The sequence below is a fragment of the Pan troglodytes genome, chromosome 1 (genome assembly GCF_028858775.2).
Source record: "Pan troglodytes isolate AG18354 chromosome 1, NHGRI_mPanTro3-v2.0_pri, whole genome shotgun sequence".
Classification (NCBI taxonomy): domain Eukaryota; kingdom Metazoa; phylum Chordata; class Mammalia; order Primates; family Hominidae; genus Pan; species Pan troglodytes.
In genome coordinates, this window is record NC_072398.2 from 4,709,824 (window position 1) to 4,736,960 (window position 27,137).

General features: G+C 37.1%; 1 protein-coding gene across 4 annotated transcripts in view; it reads left to right on the forward strand.

Moving 5' to 3' along the window:
- Positions 1–27,137, forward strand: part of ADSS2 (adenylosuccinate synthase 2) — a 43,438-nt gene that overhangs the window by 6,888 nt on the left and 9,413 nt on the right. For 2 of the 4 annotated variants that reach the window (XM_054674895.1, XM_016941906.3), the window contains exons 2-9: positions 7,216–7,318; positions 8,097–8,165; positions 12,466–12,516; positions 20,666–20,732; positions 20,994–21,101; positions 22,134–22,215; positions 24,732–24,858; positions 26,114–26,268. In XM_054674895.1, coding sequence (XP_054530870.1) covers positions 7,216–7,318; positions 8,097–8,165; positions 12,466–12,516; positions 20,666–20,732; positions 20,994–21,101; positions 22,134–22,215; positions 24,732–24,858; positions 26,114–26,268 — 762 coding nt within the window. Of the gene's footprint in view, positions 1–7,215; positions 7,319–8,096; positions 8,166–12,465; positions 12,517–14,967; positions 15,032–15,647; positions 15,856–20,665; positions 20,733–20,993; positions 21,102–22,133; positions 22,216–24,731; positions 24,859–26,113; positions 26,269–27,137 lie in introns of those variants that run through there. The other 2 variants (XM_063809483.1, XM_063809480.1) reach the window with 2 other exon arrangements.

Here is a 27,137-nt window from a genome sequence, read left to right on the forward strand (position 1 = left end):
TTTGTGAATCATTTGTGTTCTTTGTTTGCAAGCAATGGAAAGAAACTATCTCAAGCAAAATGGGGATTTGTTTAAAGGAAGAGCAGGATGGTGGCCTGAGATGAAGCCTGCTCCTGGAATTTCAGCAGGTAGAACTGGCAACCTTTTTCTTTAGGATGCTTCCCTTAGGTGACAGGCATCTCAGACTGCTATTGCTTTCCTTCTCAGTACTCAAATTCAGATTCCCAAGGGAGAGGAGCTGACTGGCTCAGGTTGGAACATGTTTCCCTGCCTGGATCAATTTGCTGTGGCTGGGGGGATGATTCCTATGATTTGCAAAGTAGGGGAAAAGGAGGGGGACTGAGCATACCAAAGCTATAACTAACCTGGAGTTAATTTTGTATAGGAAAATAAGGTATGAGGAAGCATTTGTTCTGGATTGTTCTTATTTATAAATTGTTTTCCAAAACTCTAATATGTTATTGACCTGTAGTGCTTTTGTGGAACAAAAAATAGAGTTAAATTGGTATTTATTATTTTAACCTTAATTAAAATAATGAAAATTAGCTATGTATTGATTGTAAAAACTAAAAGCATACATCAGAAACTTTGCTTTTCAGCTTTGAGAACATAGAATTTTAGTCCTGCTTTTTGTTTCTATCATGATGTTCCAGTTTATTTCATAGCTCTGTGATGAGATATATTTTTTCCTGGTAATTAAGAAGCTTATTTAATATTTTCTTTGTATTTCATCTTAATGTAAGAATAACAGTCAAAGAAAATTGGTAAAATATATACTATATTAGGGGATGTTTTGTGACTGCAGTTGAATTTTCTTTCATATATTGTTCACCTTAATAAAATTAACCTGCATTTATTCTTGGTATTTAATATAAGAAGAACATCATATAAGGCATTATAAGCTTATGCTTTTCCTCAAAGAAACCTGCCACGTAGCTACTTGTGGACTCATGCTGTTTTTTGTTTCTTGGGGTGTTGGTGGGGGGTAGGGTATATTTCAGAATTAAAATGGTTTAAAAATTGGCCTCAACATGAAAGCCTGCCATGCAGTGTTGTGGCACTGATGGAAGTGTGAATGAGAAGGCGGTGTCAGCACGTGGCTGGAGAGCCGCTCTGCCACTCCGCCTCCCTGCCACGTGGCTTGTGAGGAGCCACTAAACCTTTCTGTGCCTAGGCCTCCCCATCTGTGGAATAGTCAGTACCATCTACTTCATAGGGGTGTTGTGAGGACTGAAAAGAACAATGTCAAATGTTTTTAATATTCAGATGCAAGTGAATATTATACAGTGAAATCTGTACTGTATAAAGGCTACACAAAAATGGACAGACATGTGGTTGACTGTGCCAGATACCAAAAATGTATGTTCAGAAAAGCATTTTATCAACTCAGAAATATGACTTATTTCTAGGAAAAACAAAGTTCAAAAAATTGACTCTGAGATTTATTACTAAATGTTCTCCCTGTTGGATATAATTGATCCAGAAACAACGTTGAGATTCCACAGCCCTTTGTTTATATAACTATTAATTGAACATATTCTTATTTTTTGTTAAGTAATATAGAATATACAGCTATGATAATGAAAAGTATTTGTTAAATGCTACAAGAGTGACTGGGATCATAAGTGTTATGGGAGTTTGGCAAAGAAGCAGGAGGTAGTTAGTGTAACTGTTAATGTGATTATAAGGCTAATACATTTGTGGGAGATAACTTACCAAGTTTGGTTTGTGGAAAATTTGGATTGAGAAGGAAATTGTATGTTTCCGTTAGAAGTAGAACAACAACAACAAAATATCTCCCATCATTTGTTTGGTACTATCTGGCCTCCCCAGTGCTGCTTGGGAGAATCATGAAACATGATGAATCAAACACATCCTTGCTGTTGCTCATCCTGGCACATACTACACAGAGTTGCCCGTGGGCCCATGTAGGAGCAGCTCCATCTGCCCTTCTAATACGTAGGTGGGAGACTGAGGGGGTGCTCGTATTTGAAACTGTTTTTGGTTATGGTGCTCATATTTGAAATGCTTTGTTTTGCTGTCTGCTAATATGTGACCTCTCCTTGAACCAGTATAATCTCTGTTTGAGGACAATTGCCTGAGCTCCCAAGGTGAATTTTGCATATTTACATAATCTGAATATTTTAGGTTAACATCCAAATAGGCACTTCAAATATCTTTATCTGTTGCATTTTATAAAATACAGTATACTAAAACTTGTTTCATATATAGATTACCTCATCAAGAAACTCCTTATGAGCAGCTCCTTCTCAGTTTGCCTGAAGACCCTTCTGTGTAGTGTGCGTTTCAAGATTAAAAGTTACACCCCAACTGCCTCACAGAGCACTAGTGACCAAATATAAATAAGCACTTAGATATTTCCCCCTAAATCCCATGTAGGATAATCTCGGGTGTTTCTGGGTATATTTAACAATATTTCCATACGGAAACAACTTAAATGATATTTAAACCATATAATAATCAATGTAATACTGGTTATTGAAAAATGTTGCTATTTTTCAATAACTAATATTTGAATGAGCAAACTTTATACCACCATGTGACTTTGTCTTTTACTGCTGAACTTTCCAGCCTGAGCTGCCTATAAACTTGGACAAACGTAGGGAGTTAAGCCAATTTTTCCCCCTAAAGTCATCCATCACAACCATCTGCCTAAAAAATTGTGTGTGTGTGTGTGTGTGTGTGTGTGTGTGTGTGTGTGTGTGTAGAGCAACCATCATCTCTTTGTTATGGTTAATTCCATCATTACTATCTGTCTTGGTAAAATATTAGCTAAGAGAGTAAGCTTTTGTTACACAATAAGAACATTGTCATTCACTACCAGTAATAATTGTCAAATAATATCATCAAATGATTATATTGGTATATCTATAAAAGTAATTTTGTGTAAATTAGGAGACCTACTTTAAGGGTCTACTCCAAAAATTAGTTTATTTTTAACCTTGAGCAAATGATGAATTTTTTAAAACTTTTTTTTTTTTTTTTTTTTTGAGACAGAGTCTGGTTCTGTGGCCCAGGCTGGAGTGCAGTGGCGTGATCTCGGCTCACTGCAAGCTCCGCCTCCTGGGTTCACGCCATTCTCCTGCCTTAGCCTCCTGAGTAGCTGGGACTACAGGCGCCCGCCACCACGCCCGGCTAATTTTTTGTATTTTTGGTAGAGACGGGGTTTCATCATGTTGGCTAGGATGGTCTCAGTCTCCTGACCTTGTGATCTACCCACCTCGGCCTCCCAAAATGCTGGGATTACAGATGTGAACCACCGTGCCCAGCCTAAAAACTGGTTTTAAAAAAATAAACTGGTTGTAGCTGGGCAGGGTGACATGCACATGCGGTCTCAGGGACTCAGGAGGCTGAGACAGGAAGATCGCTTGAGCCCAGGAATTCAAGGCCTGCTTGGGCTATAGTGAGACCCCATCTCTAAAAAAAAACCTGGTTTGACTTTGATAATAATACCTTATTTGTTGTCTCAAAATTACCAAATACTTTATAACAACTTAGTAAAAATTTATTAAACTTAGTAATTTATAACAAGAGGAACTGAAATACAGGTAAGAATTATCCTGTGAATTATTTTTAAAAGACTAAGTTGGCCGGGCGCGGTGGCTCACGCCTGTAATCCCAGCACTTTGGGAGGCCGAGGCGGGCGGATCATAAGGTCAGGAGATCGAGACCATCCTGGCTAACATGGTGAAACCCCGTCTCTACTAAAAATACAAAAAATTAGCCAGGCGTGGCGGCAGGCGCCTGTAGTCCCAGCTACTTGGGGGGCTGAGGCAGGAGAATGGCATGAACCCGAGAGGCGGAGTTTGCAGTGAGCCGAGATCGCGCCACTGCACTCCAGCCTGGGCGACAGAGCAAGACTCTGTCTTAAAAAAAAAAAAAAAAAAAAAAGACTAAGTTAAGATAATTAATGTTCTTTTGGTGTATAATATATGTCCTAGGATTCTATCAGAATTGATGATAAAATTACACAAGTGTGAAGTAATGATACATACCAGGAAGTTTATTGCAAGATTGTTTATAATAGCAAAAGATTGGAAACAATCTGAGTGCCTCTCATTATGGGACCAGTATGATAAGTTATGATATATATATACATTTACAAAAGGGTAAAATACAACTGTTAAAAGAATGAGATGATTCTGTTTGCAAGGTTATGGAAGTACGCAAGCTGCCCACATGTATATAGTTTGCTACCATTGTATATGTAAAATAAAACAGTATATATGTTTTATATGCATAAATCACCTCAGGAAGGACACCAAAAACTTGTGCTAACTGGTTGTCTTACAGCAAGGGTATGAGAAAGGCTTCACATTTTACTGTGCATAGTTCTGTGCCACTTGGTGTCTGTATCATATGCGGGAATTTCTTATTAAAAAATAAATAGTAAAAAATAATGCCTCTGTTCCCTTTTTGGTATCACTTGAAGGTGTTGCCCATCATCCCTGTTTCCGTCTGCCTGTGCCTTTCCAAAGTGTGTCTTACAGATTTTAGCCCAACACTGCCAAGTTTTTTTTTTTAAATATATGCCATACATTAGTCTTCAAAGAATTCTTTGCTTTATATGGTGCAAAACACCATGTAAATAGGTATTTGCTTTTTGAAGATTTTTTTTAGCAGGGCCTATTTTTCTAGCATTTTTGTGACCTCATAATTGGGATGATTTGGTAAAAGTTGTAACATTCAATTTGTTAAAAATAACCTTGTGAATCGGGCAGAATGGGGCAAGATGGTCAGACAGAACCCTTTACCAATTGTTCTCCCACAGGAACACCAGATTTAATAACTATCCACACAAAAAAGCACCTTCATAAAAACCAAAAATCAGGTGAGCAATCACAGTACCTGGCTTTAACTTCCTATCACTGAAAGAGGCATGGAAGAGGGTAGGAAAGACAATCTTGAATTGCTGATACCACCCCTTCCCCACCCCCAGCAGCCATGGGGCGCTGAGAGAGAATCTGTGTGCTTCGAGGCAGGAGAATGCAGTGATCGTAGGACTTTGCATCGGAACTCAGTGCTGCCCTTGTCACAGTAGAAAGCAACACTGGGCAGAACTCAGCCAGTGCCCACGGAGGGAGCGTTTAGATCAGCCCTAGCCAGAGGGGAATTGCCCATTCTAGCGTTGAGAACCTGAGTTCCAGCAAGCCTAGCCAGCACAGGCTAAAGTGCTCTGGGGTCCTAAATAAACTTGGAAGATAGTCTGGGCCACAAAGACTACAGTTCTTGGGCAAGTCCTGGTGTTGTGCTGGACTTGGAGCCAGTGGACTTGGGGGGCATGTGACCTAGTGAGACACCAGCCAGGGAAGCTAAGGGAGTGCTTGTGCCCCTCTTCCCCCAACCGCAGGCAGCACAGCATGCAGCTCCAGGAGAGGCTCCTTCCCTCCACTTGAGGAGAAGGAAGAGTCAGGAGGATTTGGTCTTGCAGTTTGGATCCCAGCCACAGTAGGGGCAGGGCACTGGGCGGAGTCCTGAGTTCCCCGTCACAGGCCCTAGTTCCAGGACAAATTTCTAGACATGACCCTGGGCCAGAAAGGAAGTTGCTACCTTGAAGAGAAGTACCCAGTTCTGGCAGGATTCGTTATCTACTAGCTAAAAAGCCCATGAGCCTTGAATAATTAGCAGCGTTACCCAGGCAGATAAGGAACTCTTTGAAGACTAACGTATGGCATATATTAAACGCCACATAAACAAAGTGGAGTACTATTCAACCAAAAAAAGAATGAAATCCTGTCATTTGCAACAACGTGGATGGAACTGGAGGTCATTATGTTACGTGAAGTAAGCCAAGCACAGAAAGACAAACTTCACATGTTCCCACTTACTTGTGGGAGCTAAAAATTAAAACAGTGGAACTCATGGAGATAGAGAGTAGAAGGATGGTTACCAAATGCTGGGAAAGGTAGTGGGAAGAGTGGGGTATGGGGTGGGGAGATGGTTAATGGGTATACAAATATAGTTAGATAAAAATACATCTAGTATTTGACAGCACAACAGGGGACTACAGTCAACAGTAATTTATTATACATTTTTAAATAACTCGGTATAATTAGATTGTAACACAATGAAAGGATAAATGCTTGAGGTGATGGATACCATATTTACCTGGATATAATTATTACTCATATGCTTGTATCAAAATATCTCATGTACCACATAAATGTATGTAATACTACGTAGCAACAAAAATGAAAAATGAAAAAAATAGCCTCACGATCAGCCTAGTGATTCTGAGGCAATATAGTTTTGATTAGTATTTTTTAATGTTATAGAAGGATGTTGTTAAAGTTTTTATTTGTTGCAAATACATCCCGAGTATACTTTTAAAAGTGTGTTAATATTGTATAGAAGTTTAAACATACATGTAATCAGCTGACATAAATGTAAAAACTTGTGTTTTCTTCCACGTTTTTTAAACTTAGAAAAGTTATCTGGTTACTTAATATTTAGTCTCCTTTGTACCTAATTTTTGTAATTTGACTTTTTCCATTTTGTTATTTCTGCATAAGCTTCATAGAATGGAAATTTAATCATGGGTTTATAGTATGATTCTCAGTGTAGCAGTTCCTTGAGCCAGGATATTACTTTATCCAGAGATGAGCAGGTTCTAGGGATCTGTCACTAACCAAACCTACAAGACTGGTTTATAAATCAGAGGCCAAGGATAACCAATATTTGGGGGAGATACTTGTTAAGTCCATGTAAGAATACAAATTTCAGGTCACAGAGTTGCTTGACACACTCTTAGGACGATGGGAATTCTATGAATATTTACATCAAGTTAGGGTAACTGGATAGATTACTCTATCTTAAGAGATTTTTTGTGTGTGTGTAGATGGAATATCATGGTTAGATTGCCATAATCCTCCATAGCCAAAGACAGACTAATTGCTCTATGTATTTTTTTCACTTTTTTTCCCCTCTTTTAAGAAGGAATATGATTTTCTGTCTTTCAGAAACCTGAATTCCCCAATTTCTATATTCTTTCAGGATAATCACTCAAGTATTCTACAGTGGGGAAAGGAGACAGCCAAACTATTTTAAAGCCTTTTACAAATGAGTAGAGGTGGTAAATATTTGGGCTCTCTTAAGTTGACCTTTTGGCAGGAAGTCATTAATTCACTTTGGAGGGAGATAGGTTATTTGTCATATTTATCATCAGGCTCAATTTTCCCCTATCTTACATTTTAGGGAGGAAATAATGCTGGCCATACAGTTGTTGTGGATTCTGTGGAATATGATTTTCATCTCTTACCCAGTGGAATAATTAATCCAAATGTCACTGCATTCATTGGTAAGTATATAAACTGAACTGCATGGAGATTCCCCCCCACCAGTTGATAATGGCGTTTATTTTTTATTGTCAAAACTGATTTCATCTCTCACTGCCCAGATGGTTCATTGATCTCTTATTAATTTTGACCTTGATACCTTCTGGAATATACATGACTTTGGCTATTTGTCACTGTAAGATCTTTTAACAGTAATACTTTTTGGAATGATTACTTTGCATTCATCTGTGCTCACTGACAATCTTAATTCTGTAAAGAAGTATTAGATCATTGAATCAGTTTTCCAAATACTTTTTTTTCCCCAAATACTTTCAACCATGACTCATAGTAAGAAATATGAGAGGTTCATGAATTTATTTTGAACCCTTACAACAAATGATGCAATCTGATCTTTTCTACTCTCCTTTTAATTTTTAAAAATCCTTATCACAACCTACTAAATTGATTTATGACCACTAATAGGGTGTGATTCCCCAACTTGAAAGATACTGATTTAGCATGTACTGTGACCATGTTCCATTTGCTTAAAATTACATAATTAGTTTCCTTCAAAAACATATTTCACTTAGTTTTCAAGAAATTTTCAACTTCATTGAGTATAATTCTAGTGTTTTATATTCACTATATTATGTTCCATTATGTATTTAAATTATACTCCTGTGTAAAACTTGGAATCATTTCTGTGGTCACACCGTGGTAAATCAGAATGTCCTTTAAGTTACATATGTCTGAGTTATAATTATAGATGTTTACCGTTGGGATTTGTTGGTTTTCCTTTAGGAAATGGTGTGGTAATTCATCTACCTGGATTGTTTGAAGAAGCAGAGAAAAATGTTCAAAAAGGAAAAGGTATGAAAGAATGAGTCTACTTGGTAACCAGTTGTTCTTTGTAAAGTTTTATTAGGATCTTATGCCAGACAAACAACATGTTTGTCTTATACTTTAAAATTTCGGGCTATTATAGACAAATTTTTAATGTCAGTTATTAAGTTTTATTCATTATAAACAGTGTTTTAAACAGAAGACCAACATCTTATGTCATAAGTCCTGATTTTTTTACACATTGGTCATCTACAAACTTTATCTTAAGATAGCTAGAATTACAATATGTGGGTGACAAAACTAGGAAATTCCTGAGTTTGCACACTGTCAGTCTTGTTTTCTAGAGGATCTGGAGCTCTCCTTTCGTTGCTACAACTCAGGGATAAAAGGGAATTTTTGTTTTTTCCCATGCTACACAGATGTAAGGGGAATCGTTTAGGTCCCTCCTTCTAAATGAAGTAAATGCTGCTTTTATACAATATATCCATGCCCATCTTCTTAAAATAAATAGTCCTGGATTCTTGCCTTTCCTGATCTCTTGGATTTTTAGAGATGTGTTTACATTAACCTTGGCCATCTCATTAGGGTGTGAGGGGAATTTGATAATACAAATACAGGTTAAACATCCGTAATACAAAAATCTGAAATCCAAAATGCTCCCAAAATCTGAAACTTTTTGAACACAGACATGACACCACAAGTGGAAAGTTCCATACCCGACCTCATGCAGCGAGTCACAGTCCAAACATAGGCACGCACACAATTTATTCAGTGTTTCCAGGGGAAAAAAGGCCTTCTCCCCTTTCAGCTTTCATATATCTTTTCCATGCACGCCCAGATTCCCCCACACAAGCGTGCCCACAGAGGGCAATAAAGTGGCATGTGTACTAGCTGGATGTGCCAACTGTGGTAATAAATGAAATATAGAATACAGGTGGAGACTGGAAGCCTGCTTCGTTGTTGCTGCTGTTTGCCAGCTGATACAGATACTCTGGTGCTGCTGCTGTACTGCTTACTTACCCTGAACACATTTTTTCCACTGTATTGGTGGTATGTCATATTTTTGACTGTTAAGTACTTGTGTGTGAATAAGTGTAAGGAAATGATTACTCATCAGTAGCATATAAATTCAGAGTCAAGAATGTTGGTGTTGGTAAACAACCACAGATGGAGGAGGAAGAGGAGGGTGGAGGAGGAAGAGAAGGGCGGAGGTAGAGGAGGAGGATGATGGAGGGGGAAGAGGAGGGCGGAGGTAGAGGAGGAGGAGGATGGAGGAGGAAGAGAAGGGCGGAGGTAGAGGAGGAGGATGATGGAGGGGGAAGAGGAGGGCGGAGGTAGAGGAGGAGGATGATGGAGGAGGAAGAGAAGGGCGGAGGTAGAGGAGGAGGATGGAGGAGGAAGAGGAAACAAACTTCGTTTCATGCACAAAATTATTTAAAATATTGTATAAAATTGCCTCAATTGATATGTAAGGTGTATATGAAACATAAATGAATTTCATGTATATATTTGAGCCCCACCCCCCAGAGATCTCATTATTTATATGCAGATATTCCAAAGTCCAAAAAAAATCTGAAATCTGAAATATTCTGGTATTTGGAATAAAGGAGACTCAACCTGTAATACATAATTGAGGAAAATCATTAGTATAGTTAGTTTCCCCTTGAATTAGCTCACATTTAAAACACTCAATTACTGTTATAGTATGTTCAGGTTGTTTTTTGTTTTTTGTTTTTTGTTTTTTTTTTGGAGACGGAGTCTGTCTCTGTCACCCAGGCTGCAGTGCAGTGGCGTGATCTCGGCTCACTGCACCTTCTGCTTCGTGGGTCCAAGTGATTCTCCTGCCTCAGCTTTCTGAGTAGCTGGGACTATAGGCACGTGCCACCATGCCCAGCTAATTTTTTGTATTTTTAGTAGAGAAGGGGTTTCACCGTGTTAGCCAGGATGGTCTCAAACTCCTGACTTCGTGATCCACCTGCCTCGGCCTCCCAAGGTGCTGAGATTACAGATGTGAGCCACCGCGCCCCGCCCTGTTCAGGTTTAAAAGTAGCAATCTGTCCTCAAGTGTTCTTAACCACTAAATGTGATTTTACAGAACCCTGTCTTTGCTACCATCTCTTTTCTCCTTTCTGCGTTTTTACCTGTGACCTAGTCTGTGATTTTTATATTGATGCTGCTCTCTGCTCTCATCTCCTTTAATAAGTTTGTCCTACTCCCTTTTTCCTTCTAGCCTATCCAACCCTGCTCTTTATCTACTTTACTGAATTTCTTGGTCCTATTTTCTTTATTATATCTCCTAAACTAACTTCAGAATACATGTTTGTATGTCAAAACAACCGTAGAAGGGGAGGCTTAATATTCCAGGTTTACCTTTTAGCACATTACCGAGGAGGTTCTCTTCCTTAATCTATAAGGAATATATTTTAAAAATAAATCTTCAGGGAAAAACAAATTTTTCATTGTTAAAGATTAGTTTTGAAATGTTTGCAGCTTAGCAATTTGTCTTTAGTATTGTCTTTAAAGAAAAACATCGATTTGGGTTCGTTTGTTCATTCAAGCGTCTTTTTTTTTTTTGGAGACATGGTCTTGCTCTGTCGTCTATGCTGGAGTGCAGTGGTGTGAACACAGTAGTGAGCCTCTACCTTCTGGGCTCAAGCAGTCCTCCTGCTTCGGCCTCCCGAGTAGCTGGGACCGTAGGCACATGCCACCATGCCTGACTAGGTTTTTTAATTTTTTTTTAATTTTTTTTTTTTTTGTAGAGATGGGGTCTTTCTGTGTCACCCAGGCTGGTCTCAAACTCCAGGCCTCAAGCAATCCTCCTGCCTTGGTCACCCAAAGTGCTAGGATTATAGGCCACTGCTCTCAGCCAAAAGTAATTTTTAAAACCACTTACTGGATAACAGGCCCTGTGCTATGAAAGCTCACAGCCCCTCCTCTAGGTCTTCCACAGTTAAATGGGGAGACAGATATACCTCACAATTCACTGTAGTAAGTACAGTAATTGACAGTAGTACTTTAGAAGAATTAATGAAAAAGTTTATTTTCTTTACCTTTTTTTTTTTTTTTTTTTAAAGATGGAGTCTTGCTCTGTTGCCAGGCTGGAGTGCAGTGGCACGATCTCGGCTCACTGCAGTCTCCGCCTCCCGGGTTCAAGTGATTCTCCTGCCTCAGCCTCCCGAGTAGCTGGGATTACAGGCGCCCGCCATCACGTACCCAGCTAATTTTTGTATTTTTAGTAAAGACGGGGTTTCACCATGTTGGTCAGGGTGGTCTCGATCTCCTGACCTCAGGTGATCCGCCCGCCTTGGCCTCCCAAAGTGCTGGGATTACAGGCGTAAGCCACCGCACCCAGCCCATATTTGTTATAACTATCTTTTGGGAAAGGATGCCATTCCTAAAATTAACTCCCTTCTGGCAAATTTCTCCCTGCCAGGTACCTAACCTCCCCAGCATGATGTTTTTCTACCATTTGCCTTTTGGATTCCTAGAAGTATTTTATTTGGATGTGACTGGTTTGAATTTGGAGCTTTTAGAGCAAGACATTTGGAAAGATAGCATGTGAGTGAATTTATGTATGGAATGAATGACATGTGAGAAAACTCTTGTTAGACATGATGTTTCCTATACAGAAGAAAAGATACAAACTTGATCGCTTCAGTAAAAACACTTTTAGAGATTGTGTTTCCTTTTTTGTGAGACAGCATCTCGCTCCACCACATACACTGGAGTGTAGTGGCACAATCTTGGCTCACTGCAACCTCTGCCTCCCGGGTTCAAGTGATCTCGTGCCACAGCTACCCGAGTAGCTGGGATTAGATGCACCCACCACCACACCCAGCTAATTTCGTATTTTTAGTAGAGACGGGGTTTTACCATGTTGCCCAGGCTGGTCTCGAACCCCTGGCCTCAAGTGATCCACCTGCCTGGGCCTCCCACAGTGTTGGGATTATAGGCGTTAGCCACCACGCCTGGCCTAGACATATTTCTAAAGAAATTAAGATCTTAGGCCGAGGTGGGCGGATCACAAGGTCAGGAGATCGAGACCATCCTGGCTAACACGGTGAAACCCAGTCTCTACTAAAAATACAAAAAAAAATTAGCCAGGTGTGGTGGCGGGTGCCTGTAGTCCCAACTACTTGGGAGGCTGAGGCAGGAGAATGGCAGTGAACCCGGGAGGTGGAGCTTGCAGTGAGCCGAGATCACACCAGTGCACTCCAGCCTGGGTGACAGAGCGAGACTCTGTCTCAAAAAAAAAAAGAAAAGAAATTAAGATTTTAAAACTGCTATACAAAATATTCAATTAAATATATCTTTTTCCCCTTTCTAGGACTAGAAGGCTGGGAAAAAAGGCTTATTATATCTGACAGAGCTCATATTGGTAAGGTGGATATATTGCATTTATTTGTAACTATCTTTTTATCTGAAATTTATCAAATGAAAGTATTTAGTAACTAATTTTGTCTTTTATTTTTATTTAGCGTAAGTAGGATGGATTGTAGTAATTGAGTTCTAAATACAAAAAATACTTACTAATTTTTTTCTTTTTTAACAAAGTCTAGGCTGAAATTTACCTGTTTGAAAAAAAGGTTAGCTAAGCAAATTTATAATACAAGCAGTATTTCATAAGACATCTCTAATTCTATTTAAAAATAAGCCACATCAAAATGCAAAGAACATTTATTTGTATACGTAATATTCTTGTAAAAGTAAGTGTACCGTTTTGCAGATAGAGTGACTCTTTGTGCCTAAAATGTAGTAGTTATTGCTTTTTAAGTGATTCAGATTTTGTTCAGACTAACCTAAATTTCAACCACTACCAATAAATTTGGGATTTTCTTCTCTGTTATTTTTCTCTTTCAGAACCAATGGAATTGTTAATTAGCAGTGACATGATTTAAGAGACAATAACCAGAAAAGAAATAAGTAAAAACCACGTAGGAAACTTCTCTGTGATTGATCTGCACTCTTAAATTGTATTTAAGTATGCGTGTGTCCTGTGGCAGTAGCTGCTCTAGTTTTAACACTGGCCTCTATTTAAAAGGCAGCCTCATCAAGATACTTACAGTATTTCTCAGCCAAGCACAGAAATCAAATAACGGTCCCTCCAGATAACAGCCACAGACTTGAATCCTATGTATAATCTTAGTAACCCAATAAGATAACTTATTTGAAGTAAACTCTATTGGATTAACATACAGTTTCTATATGAAACTGGCCTCTTCATTACATTGTTTGCCACAGGCTTCTTAATCTGTAAAGTCTGAAAAGAACAATTTTTTGTTTTTACTGAAAAACAGTTTTATGTTAATATTTGTTGTCCTGTATGTTGTCTATTAGTAGACTGGTTATCCTTGAAAACAAAGACTTTGATAGCTGTTTGTTAGTGTAAGTGGATAAAATGTGGAATACTTCTGTATTTAACATAAAGTAAGCTTGTGAGTAGTTTATATTTCACCTGATTATACTTAAACTATGAAAATATTATCAGTAAAACTTTTATTTAAAAGACACCTTATTTCCAGAATAATTAATGGCATAGATGCATAACCAAGACAAAAAACAAAGGAAACAAAGAAGCTTTGCAGTCCCAAATGATAACATGCAATTTGGATAAGGACAAAAGGGTTTTGTTTTGGTTTTCAGAAGAAGGAGGTTGTCATTTTTGTTGCCTATTTTAAGCTTCTGATTTTAAAAATATTTATATTTTGTTTGTTAACTTATCTTAGAACTTGAACTTTAAACTTATATATCACTATTGTGCTATAATATAGGAAGCAATAGAGTATTACTAATATTCTTTTTTTTTTAGACAGAGTCTCACTTTGTCACCCAGGCTGGAGTGCAGTGGGGTGATCTCAGCTCACTGCAACCTCTGCCTCCCGGGTTCAAGTGATTCTTCTGCCTCAGCCTCCTGAGTATCTGGAATTACAGGTGTGCTACCATGCCCAGCTAATTTTTGTATTTTTAGTGGAGACAGGGTTTCACTTGTTGGTCAGGCTGGTCTTGAACTCCTGACCTTAGGTGACCTGCCCACCTTGGCCGCCCAAAGTGCTGGGATTACAGGCGTGAGCCACTGCATCCGGCCCGACTAATATTCTTTCTTACTGGCAGTCTCCTAGTTATATAAGGAAAAATATGTTTTTGTGAAGTACTTTTGTAGCATTTTTGTTGCTTACACTTACTACTCATTAGCTTTATTTATTCTGTTACCAATAGTCATCTTTATCTTCTTTTACCTTCATGGTTTTATGTGTAGCTTTTTGGTACCCATTGTTCCTGTTGTGGATAAAGCAAGGCACTGCATTAGATAATGAAAACCACTGCTTATCTTCAGAACTTTCCAATGGCTTTTTGTTATGTTGTCTGCTCTGTGAAATTCAGTATCTTAATCAGCATACCGCAATTTAGGATTGCAAAACAGAATAATCCCTAACACCTGCCGTTTGAATAACGTATAGCATCAGTGTATATAATCAGATAATTGGGCTATGTGCAGATATAAATATATGCTGATGATATCAGCCTGTTGGAAAGAGGTTAGTGTTAAGAGACATACCCCTGTTCCTGTCTGGATTCTCCATCTTCCTTCTTCATTGCAATTGCTTTGGGTCTGTCACTTAACAGTTCCATCCTTGGTACAACATAGAGGTTAAGCAAGTTACTTAATTACTTTAGACCACCAAAACAAAACAACAAAGTAGTAATGGGAAGGGGTCAAAAGGCCTAGAGTAAAGGGAAAGTAATGTGGTTTAACCATAATAAATGTAAATGAATATTATTATTTTATTTATAGTTATATTTCTTTAATTATTTTTTCCCATAAGTGTATGTCCTCAAAGGAAAGTATTTCTGACAGAGGACTGAGCCTGTAGAAGATAAGCGCAGACTGAAATGTAGGTGTTAGTGGTCATATGTGTCATAATGGGTGTGTTGTGCTTTAAAACGTATATCACTAAAAGCCTGTAAGGTTCACTTCCCAGGGCCCTTAAAAAGTCTTATAAGAAACATATTTTTTATTTTTTTAAATTTTATTATTTTTTTGAGACAGGGTCTCATTCTGTCACCCAGGCGGGAGTGCAATGGCGTGATCTTGGTTCACTACAACCTCCACCTCCTGGGTTCAAGCGATTCTCGTGCCTCAGCCTCCTGAGTAGCTGGGATTACAGGCATGTCCCACCATGCCCGGCTTATTTTTTTGTGTTTTTAGTAGAGACAGGGTTTTACCATGTTGGCCAGGCTGGTCTTGAACTCCTGACCTCAAATGATCCACCTGACCTGGCCTCCCAATTACAGGCGTGAGCCACGGCCCGGCCAGAAACATGTATTTTAGTATAGTCAATTCTATAATAGTGAAAAGGAGTAAATAGTATCATTAAAAAATCAAATAACTAATTGGAAAATTGTCTGAGAATTGTTGCTGTGAAACCACTTCGATCTTTGCTTTAGAGACTCCCCCTGTCACCATGGCACTGAACGGACAGTTCTGTAAACTCCATTGTAATTTAAGGCATTAGAATTCTCATTTCAGAACTGAATACAGGATCTGGCATATAGATGCTTCAGAATGTTCATTTATTTCCAAGGATTTAAAAAATTTTCCATAATATGAGATTCTGTATAAAAGTGTGCTGGGTGATACGGAGCGTAGTACAATGGAAAAAACTATAGGCTTTGAAATGGAGGGATCTGGATCGAAATCTTGATTATGGATCCTCTGGCAAGTGATTTCCTTTCCGGTTATTAGTTCCCCAATCAGTAAAACACCTTACACAGGTTGTGTCCTCAAAGGAAAGAATTTTATTTATTTTATTCATATATGTATACACCCAACAGCTAACTTAAGTGCTGTACTTGGTCAAGATGTACTGTTTTTTATCCTGACAAATACTGCTCTGTAGTTTTCTTTAGTTTTGTTGTCTGTTCTTCAGTTTTAGTGCCTTCTATTTTTCTGAAAGAGTTATGTGTGAGGTTGGTAGTATTTCTTCTTTAAATGTTTTATAGAAAATCTTTGTGAGGAAGTTTTTATGAATTCCATGAATGTTATGAATTTTATTTCTTTAATAGATATCGGGATATTCAGATTTTTCTGTTTCTTGTGTCAGTTTTAGATATTTATGTTTTCTAAAGAAATGTGTTCATCTAACTTCTGAAATTATTGGTAACTTTTTTAGTCTTCAGTAATGTCCCTCTTTTATTCCTGGTATCCATTTTATTGATTTTGTGGGTTTTTGATTTTTTTTCCCCAAAAAATAACCATTTTCTCTATTTTCTGTTTCACTGGGTTCAGCTCTTTCTCTTCTTTCTACTTTCTTTGGTTTAAATTTGCTCGTTTTTGTAGTTCCTTTAGAAGCTTGGATCATGAACTCTCAACCAACTGACCTCCCTCCCTCCCTCCCTTCCTTCCTTTCTTCCTTCCTTCTTTGCTTCCTCTTTCTTTTCTAATGTAAGCATTTAAAATTACATGTGTTCCTCTGACACATGTAATTATGTTAGCTATATTCCACAAATATTATTTTTACAATCATTTCCATTCAGTTCAAAATAACATAATTTCTATTTTAACTTATAAGTTGAGTATGATGTTCATGTTTCCAAATATTGGAAGATTTTCATGATTTCTCTCTATTATTTATAATTTAATTTTATTGTGAGCAGAGAATATGTATGATCCTAATCTTAGTTTGTTGAGACTTCTTTTATGGCTCAGGATGTGGTCTGTTTTGGATAATGTCTTCATGCACTTAGAAAGAATATGTGCTCTGCTCTTGTTGAGTAGAGTGTTCTTTAAATGCCAATTAAATCAAATTGTTTGATAGTGTTGTTCAAATCCTATATCCCAACTGATTTTCTATGTGTGTATTCTATCAGTTACTCGGAGGAGTGCTGAACCTCCAACAGTAATTGTGGATTTGTCTATTTCTCTTTTCAAGTCAGTCAGTTTTTGCTTCATGCACATTGAAGCTCTGTTAGGTACATGTATGTTTACAATTCTGATTTTGATGCATTGAACCTTTCCTCATTATGAAATATCCTCTTTGGTATTAACAACCATAGCTTTTTATGATCAACAGGTTTCCCTGGTACTGTTAGTAGGAAAGTTTTGATGCTGTATATACTAATTAGTTACATTTCAGAAGCTAAATTTGTATTATGTGATTTAAAAGTATCTAATAAGCTATGATTGTTAATACCACAATATCCTTTTTATGGTAATATTCCTTATTCTGATATCTACTTTGATATTAATATAGCCACTGGAGTTGCCTTAAGATTACTGTTTGCATGGTGTATCGCTTTCCATCCTCTAATAATCCTTAGTGTATCTGTGTCTTTAGATTTATAATGTATTTCTTATAGACAAAATGTAGGTGGGTCTTGCATTTTATTCATTGTGACAATTTCATCGTTTAATTGGAATGTTTAGACTAGTTACTTTTACTATAGTTATCACTATGGTTGGATTTATGTCTGCCCTTCGTTTTCTTTTTATTTGTTCTTTTCCTGCTTTCTTTTCGATTGAACATTTTTAATATTATCTCCACTGTTAACTTACTAGCTATACCTCTTGTTTTATGAATTTATGAATTTTGGTAGTTGCTCTAGGGGCTATAATATGCATCTTTTACGCTACTTGAGTTACCTTCAAATATTTCACTTAGAAGGTTTAAACAGTTGATTTTTTTAAGGAAACTTAAAAATTATTAAGTTGCTGGCCAGTTCTTTACATTAGTATACTAATGCAAGGACCTATTGCATTAACCTTTTGCCCTGTTCACTGAATCTCATAACTCAGTTTGTACTATAAGAGATGCTTATTCAGGGAAAATGGCCTGAGAAGTGGTTGAGACACTTAAAATTTAAATATGAAATCCAGATTTGTTAGGTGGCTGTTCTTTTATTTAATATCTACGTATTAAATGCCTACTGTGTCAGGTATGGTGCTGAGCACTAAGGATTCAGCAGTAGAAAAAACCAAAAGCATCCCTTAATGGAGCATATCATGTATTAGTGAAAACAAATCATATCAATAGAAATATGTAATCGATGTAGCATGGCATATAGTGCTCAGTTCTGAGGAGAAATAGTAACTCAGAGAAAGGAGCTAGGCAATGGCAGGCAGTTTGGAGGAGGAGGTAGGGGCCTACAATTGTATATAATGTGGCCAGGGAGGTTTCACTGAAAAGTGACAGTTGAGTAAAGACCTCAGGGAGATGTGAGAAAGCAAGCAAAGTGGCTATTACATGTACCAAGTCTCACACCAAGCATAGTATAACATTAATCATATTAATAAAACTTAACTATAATAGTAAATTAAAAATTTAAAAATGCTGTTAATAAACTTAGCTAAAGGTGCACAGTTATGATGGTTTTTTTGTTTGCAGTATCTAGGCTGTAGAAAGTGAAACAGATATTCCAAGGCTGTTCTTTCAAAACAGTAATAGTGGAGGCATTAATGCTCCATGCCATGGTGAAGTCTTATGAAAGTAATTATTCTGATTACAGTAATTGCTTCCTGGGGCCTAGAAAAACCAAGGAAAGCATTAGTTCTATGACAAGGTACTAAATTAATTTCTGAAAAATATGGTTCACCTGCTTTCCATCAACCATTTATTTGTGTGTTGTCAGTTGCTTTTTTAATTTCTTTGAGCATAGAAAACAAAACATTTACATTCAAATGTCTTTTTATTCAAAAGAAATGAGAATGGCGTACTGTAAGATCTCAATCTTGTCATAACTGATTTCAAAATCAGGGTTTAAACAGCCCGTAAGAACTATTCTGGCCTCTCAAGTAACTGAGAAAGACTATTGCTTGGGCAATAAAATGGGAACATGATGATAAACTAACCCTTATAGCTCAGAATTATTGTTTACATAAAGAGTATTTATTCTTTTTCATTGCTATATAGTATCCCCTTATATGACCATTTCACACTTTTAAAAATCCATTCATTCTACCATTGATGAAAATTTGAGTTGTTTCCAATATTGGGATATTACAAATACTATCAACCTGAGCATTCTTGTAGATAGATATCTTTTGGTGTGCAGTATACTGATATGGCTTTAAAGATGTTACTTTTATCTAACTGTGTGGCACTAAGACAGATACTGCTTACTAGATATTTTTAAATCACACATATTTAGCTTCTGAAATATAACTAATTAGTATGTACAGCATCAAAACTTTTCTACTAACACACCAGGGAAACCTTTGATCATAAAAAGATATGACTGTTAACCTTGCCAAGCACAGGGGGAGGACTGCCTTGATAGTTTTAGTAGTGTCTCAAAAGGAGGGAATTAGAGAAGAGTACATACATGGTTTTAGGGGCAGGGTTAATCAGAGGATGGGTTTAGATTGGGTTATCAGACTTTCCTAGCTTCACCATCTATAACTTCAATATCAGTCTTCTAATAGTTCTAAATAGTTCTTTTACAGATGCTACCACTAATCCCAAGAACCTTATATCAGTCTTTCTGTTAAACATCTACACATTTCAACTTAATTATTTGGAAACAGTGACATCATTAGCAAAAAGAAGCTATGGTTAAATATGCTAAAAATCAGTAAATTGTACATCTTAAATGGATGAATTTTGTGGTGTATAAATTATATTCCCATAAAGCTGTTTAAAAACAAAACAGAAAACAAGAAGCCTTGGTTAGAAGTTCAGAGACCAAAATTCTAGTTTTGCCTCTTCTATAAACCATCTACTTATTGAGTCAGTAAATATTTGAGGACATGTTTGCACCGGAAATCAACTAGTAGGCTGAACTGACATGATCCTAATACTCTCAGAGCATTGGCAGGGGAGAGAAGGAGTACAAGTTATGTGTAGGTGTAGAAAGAGGCAATATTTCATGCAGAAGTACATGCCTTGTAGCTGAGGGCTGCAAAGAATGCCAGTGTGACCAGAGGGCAGTGAGGGTGGCAGAGCATGGTATAAGATGAAAGTGTAGACTTAATTTTGTCTCTTTTTTTAGAGCAGTGGAAAGCCATGGAGTTTTAAGGGCAGGGGAGGTGTGAATGCCATATTTGTGTCTTGGAAAGATGGCTTTGGCTGCATGACAGCATTTGGATTAGAGATGTCTAAGAATGGAAAGAGGTACACACATTAGGAGACTGCAGTTTTGGTGAGAGGTGATGGAAGCTGGAGACTAGTGAGGAAAAGGGAGGTGTCAACATGAGCCCTAGATTCTTGGAGTCCAGAACTTGAAGAAAAAAGAGTATTTTTGTAAATTGACCTTTGTTAAATTTTAGGGCAAGATGTTTCAAAATTACCCTCTTAATGACTTATTTTTAAAAATAGTATAGACTGCAATAAATAAGAATGAAAGATCAGACATTTTCATATTAATGTACTAGTTGGTGTTATAAACTTCTATCATCACTTCTAAAAATGTGTTTAATTTATTATACTGAAATGAGGCTGAAGGGATTTATAACTTCAGTAATTTGAAATGCGGTGGATTTTGCTTTTGTGTATTATCTTTGTTTCAACAACTGTGGTTTTATTTCCCCTCAGTATTTGATTTTCATCAAGCAGCTGATGGTATCCAGGAACAACAGAGACAAGAACAAGCAGGAAAAAAGTATGTGTGGGTTTTTGTTTTTTTTGGTACAGTTTAAGCATATGCAGACCTTTATATTTTAGTTCTAGACCAGAAGTTTAAGAAAAATAAGTATTAGAATATCCTGTTTTAGAGAAAATCAGTAGGATTATGAAAATATACTTAGCAAGAAATAACATAAACAGAAAATAGTCATATGTAACTTTATTCACTGCAATGATCTGACCAGGAGACCTACATCTTTCTTGTCTGACTTAAAGCTTGTTTGAATTTGTTTTTAAGTTTGGGTACAACAAAAAAGGGCATTGGCCCAGTTTATTCGTCCAAAGCTGCTCGGAGTGGACTCAGGATGTGCGACCTTGTTTCTGACTTTGATGGCTTCTCTGAGAGGTAACTAACTTGTGTTTCAAAATGGAAGGAATGAATGCATTTTTTGATTTTTTTTAAAACCTAGGGTGCAAAATGATACAGTCGGTATTCTAGTTAAATAGTGGTGGTTGGCTTTTTTAGGTTTGAAATATTAAAGTTATTTTTATTACAATCTAATTCATCCTTGGTTACAGATTAACTTCATGAAAAATAACATGACGGTGATTTAATAGAATGTCCTAAGAAGACAAAGCCAGAGTTATATTTAAGAATTGAAATACGGAATGTTTTCCTGAGAAATAGAATGATTCCAGGGGCTGTGGCTGTCCTTGGGTGGTTACATTCTAAGGTCTTGATCCTTGCATTTTCAGGCCTGGAGACTCCTTATGTCCTCCCACCCAGAAATCGTTAGCTCTCAGATACTGGTGAATTATTGTATACCAAGCTCAACTTGAAATCAACAGATGCTACGTTAACACATGCTTTCTGTAGCCAGATCTCCTTGGGAAACCTAGTAGTCATCAAAAAGCTACTCAGTAACTCAATGATAGGGAGTTGGTTGTGTATAATAACAAGTGGCATCAAAGCTATAATGACATTGTATCCCCTTTCGATCAACCACTCAACATTTGTCTGCACTGGCAGTGCACCTTTACTGAAGAATATTAGATTGCTAATGTCTGCCTCTCTCTCTTTTAGAAGTATCATGTAAACTGCCCCCTTTTGTTGTTGTACAGTATAATACAGTTAATTCAGATTTAAGTCTTTTGTGTTTACAGATTTTAGTCATTCCATTTCTCTTCCCTCCCTACACACATATCACCTTAATTATATTGTTGCTATGCCTAAACTTGAGTAAAAAAAAATTTGAATGTCTTACTTATTCATATAGCTGATCTCCTTTATTAAATTTTATTTCTCAGAAGGTGACTTCAGTTTCAGGATTAATTTGCTGTTAAGATCATTTACCATCTGCAGAAACCATTTGAATGAAATGATATTTGAAATATTTTTCACAGAGTGGTAATGTCTTGATTTATCTGTGTTTCTCAGGTTTAAAGTTCTAGCTAACCAATACAAATCTATATACCCCACTTTGGAAATAGACATTGAAGGTGAATTACAAAAACTCAAGGTAATGCTTTCTGACCTCTTTAATGTTCTTTTTAATACTTGTTTGCCAAATTGGCATCTAGATCTTTTCATTCATGCAGGCTTTGGGTAAGAACTGGCAAAGGAAATTGTTTGTCTTGGACATGGTATGTTTGAGTGACTTTACATGATATGGCTTAGACAAAATATTGAGTAGGGAGCAGGAGGAGTACCTGAAGTAAAGGAGACAGAGTCCAGATCATATGTCTCATGTGCAGTGACAGGGAGTTTAGATCTTACCCTGGAGATAATGAAAAGCTACTAGGAAATTTTGAACGGAAAGGAGACTAGATTTGCATCATATAAAAATCACTTCTAACAATTGGAGGACAGATCAGCAAAGGCTGAGTGAGAACTTTTCAGGCTAACCAACCCATTTAGGAAGGATAACCCCATAGGGCCAGATTCTTTAGCACTGCACTCTTAAGAGACAAATAAGGTAATTGACCAAAGATTAGTCTTTTCTTGGCAACTAGTAGGTGTCAGTGGTGCTTACATTGGCCAGTAGTTGAAATTCCTGTCCTCTTCATTCTTTCACTTTTACGATTTTTGATGAACTTCAAACTGTTTCCTGTGAATCTGATTATTACTTCTTCTCATCTATAGATAAGTATCAATATCAGTTCCAGAACTAAATAGGAATCTACAAACCTCATATGCCATTCTAGAATAAATGCAGACCTTAGGTCTGCCCATCCACTAAGTTCTAAAAAAATATGACCTACAAAGAACATTCTAAATGTTAGGTATTTGTATTTCAGTGCACTGATTATTGTGTAGAATAGACTGCCATTTTCTTTTTATTCAGCTATGCAATAAATATTTTATTTTATTTTATTTTTTGAGACAGGGTCTCGCTTTGTCACTCAGGCTGGAGTACAGTGGCATGAACACAGCTCACTGCAGCCTTGACTTTCTAGGCTCAAGGGAATCCTCCCTCCTCAGCCTCCCGAGTAGCTGGGACTATGGGCACACCACCACACCCTGCTAGGTTTTTTTTGGTAGAGATGGGTTTTCACCATGTTGCCCAGGCTGGTCTTGAACGCCTGAGCTAAAGCAGTCTGCCTGCCTTGGCCTCCCAAAGTGCTGGGGTTACAGGCATGAGCTACCATACCCAGTCTGTTATGCAACAAATATTTTAACTTTTTGACTAGCAACTTGGAAGTATTTACTTGCCAAACTATGAGTATGGCTTTTCAATTCCATTTTATATGTGTTCCATGTGAATGTAAAGTAGGTGAAGAATAATAAATAGAATTAGGTAAGAAGATTCTTATAGGTAATGTATGTTGAACCAGAATTTTAAGGAACAAAGAACGTGATGACTAGTGTGGTCATTTCAGGCATAAAAATAGGACTAAAACAGGAATAAGTCAGAAATTGAAGACTATAGCCCATGAGTGATCATACATTTATCAGTGGGTATTAACACACTCAGGTGGGTTCATGAGTAGATTCTGGAATTTCCATAATAGTCTACATATTTAAACATAGTTGAACCTAGGTTTCATGCAGTTATGCTATAGGCCTTAGGGGAAGCTCTTGGTTATTTTACATTTTTAATTGAGTCCTGAAGTTAAGCAGTAATACTAACAATTAAATGTTTTGAGAAATTTTTATAATGCCCATGTGTTACATAGTATTGGACATTATCTACTAGTAATATGTAGAGATAGACATGTTACAGTAATAGGATAAAATTTAAAAGAATAACAGTAATCAATCACTAATGGTTGCATACTTGGCAGTGTAACTCGTGGCCCTCACCACATTTTGAGAATCACTGATGCAAGTTTCAAAATTCATGGTTGGCCAAACACAGTGGCTTACACCTGTAATTCAGCACTTTGGAGGCTGAGGTGGGAGGATCACTTGAGAACAGCCTGGGCAACCTGGGCGACTCACCTCCACCAAAAGAAAAAGAAAAAAATTTAGGTGGTCATGGTGGTAGTGCAGCTACCCAGGAGGCTGTGGTGGGAGGATCGCTTGAGCCTGGGAGGTCGAGGCTGCAAGTGAGCCATGTTCCCACCACTGTACTTCAGCCTGGGTGACAGAGCAAGGCTCTGTCTCAAAAAATGAAATACAATAAAAAATTTATGGTTTTGTGGATTATATTATAAATGCAGCTTTTCAAATACCTCACAAAATTTAAAAGCACATTGTAATATAGTCATTTATTTTTATTTTCCTGAAAGCTGGTTTATGAAGTATGACTACTTTGCTGGGAGGGTTTTATTTGCAGTGAGGTTAATATAGAACCTTTGAATTTCACTGTATCTCTAGTTTTTGTTGAGCTAATGCTCTTTTCTGTTCCTGGAAAATCAGCATGAGACATGAAAGCTAATCCAAATGTTACAATAGAGTGAGCACCGTCACCAGCCCTTTTCTACTTTGCGTTTGTCAGTTTTCATGTCATAAAGTCAGGTAATTTATTCTTGTTCTGATTATGTTAAACATTTATTAGTATACATGGAAATTGGTTTTTGTCTTTGTGTATAGGGTTATATGGAAAAGATTAAACCAATGGTGAGAGATGGAGTTTATTTTCTATATGAGGCCCTACATGGACCACCAAAGAAAATCTTGGTAGAAGGTGCAAATGCAGCACTATTAGATATTGATTTTGGTAAGTGAGATATGACTTATAGTTAAGGGAGCTTAACTGAGCCCTAAGTAGTTAAAATATAAATAATTAATGTTAGCATTAAGGAGTTTTAAAACAATGTTTTTAGCTTGTATATTCAGGAATGATGAAATTTGTCATCTTGTGGCACTCTTTTTAAAGGAATATTGCAGAACACACAATACATGTGTTACGTTCCCTATTTTATTAGAAAAATAAAATCATCATTTGAGTTCAGTAGGTCTGAGGTTCTGTAAATTGTGGTTTTCGTTGGTTTATGGTTCAAACCCTGGAACTATAAGATAAGATAAATTCTATGGAAGAATCTGCATCTTTAATTCAACCTTTTAAAAATGTGTACATTATTATTAAGCAAGATTTATAAAAGCCTATTTATATAAATTAACTCCCTGGGCATGAGACTCTGAATTCAGAGCATTTCCTTCATCTTCAAAAGGTTAATTAATGCTTAACTTCTTTTGTCAAACTACTGCCTCATTAGTTTGTTGACCGTTTCATTTAAACATGATTTCTCATGATTAGTCTGATTGTTCTCAGCTTTTACTGACATTTCATTGGCTTTTACTGACATTTCATTGGCTTTTGACTCCAAGTAAACTATTAAAGAAAGTGTATTTCTGTATGGTAGATATGTATTTTTGATACCATAGTATGTCTAGCCAGTCTGGAAAGAAAACAGAGTGTCTACTTGGTAGAGTGAATAGTTAAATATGAAGGAGATCTTTGGGGGTGAGAAAGTATGCCACTCTTTAATTAGCTCTTATAATTGGAGGGTTATTCCCTGAGTAGAGATTAAAAGCTGGGGAAATGTTGAATCCTACAAAATTCTTGTGTTGCCGTCACTCCAGGTTGCTACAACACTTTAAATATTCGTATGAGGGAGTCATATTTGTTTTACACTAACAGGAAACTATGAAAATAAGTAGATGAGTTTCAGCATTAAATTTCTTCCTAATCCATTAAGTGAGTAGCTGCTATAAAGAGCTGAGTCAGTAACTGTACATGCATTCAAGGAGCCTCTCTGTATAAGCACTTGCGTTAAAGCTCTGACCTCGTTTTTATGTCATTACAGCTAAAATGAATAAAAAGTAAAACACTGAGTCTTTGAGAGGGCAGTTACAGTTCAGATCTGTTAGATACCTATAATATACTCAAATGCAGAATTGTAACGGTAATTCTGTTTTAAAATGTGTTATTCGTGTGTCTACTATATTTTAATGTCTGTTTCTGTTTTTAGGGACTTACCCTTTTGTAACCTCTTCAAATTGTACTGTTGGAGGTGTTTGTACTGGTTTGGGTATGCCACCTCAAAATGTTGGAGAAGTGTATGGAGTTGTGAAAGCTTATACAACTAGAGTTGGTATTGGTGCCTTTCCTACAGAGCAAGACAATGTAAGCCTATTCTAAGTAAATAATCAAAATGTATTAAAAATTCATTCTTCTTTTTTTTCTTAATGAATTATTGTCTCCTGTGCCTTTCACTTAATTTGCAAGATTGGTCAGAACAACATTTTCTTAAATACATAATTTTGGCTGGACGTGGTGGCCCCTGTCTGTAATCCCAGCGCTTTGGGAGGCAGAGGCAGGCAGATCACTTGAGCCCAGGAGTTCAAGATCAGCTGGGGCAACATGGTGAAACCCTGTCGCTACAAAAAATACAAACATTAGCTGGGTGTGGTGGCATGCACCTGTAGTCCCAGCTACTGGGGAAGCTGAGTAGGAGGATCACTTGAGCCCAGGAAGCAGAGGTTGCAGTGAGCTGAGATGGCACCATGGCACTCCAGCTGGCGCAACAGAGCGAGACTCTGTCTCAAAAGATAAAGTCAACAAAAATAAACAAAAACTATGTAATTATGATGATGCCAGAATATAAGAGATAATGAAATGATAGCTTTAAGCAGAAAGGGGCAAATCAAGGACTTCGGTAGATCATAGGAAAAACAAGTTGTAGGGAGTGACCTTAGCTTAGATATTTGAGCATGTTTTTGATCTTAGTTTTCTTCAGAAGGGCATTATGATATCAATGACTTATTAGATACGTTTGCCTTATGGTTTTCAGGAAAAGCATCAAACTGCAGCTCTTGGAAGAACTGGCTGGATTCGTCTATTTAATAAATACTGTTTTTTTCTTAATCTGTCAATCTAAATTTTAGGAAGTTATCTGTATAACATTGTAAAAAATATTAACATAAAAAAATGATAATAAATGAAGCATTCCAAATAATGCCTCCCTCAGATAAAATTCATCATCTCTGTGGAAT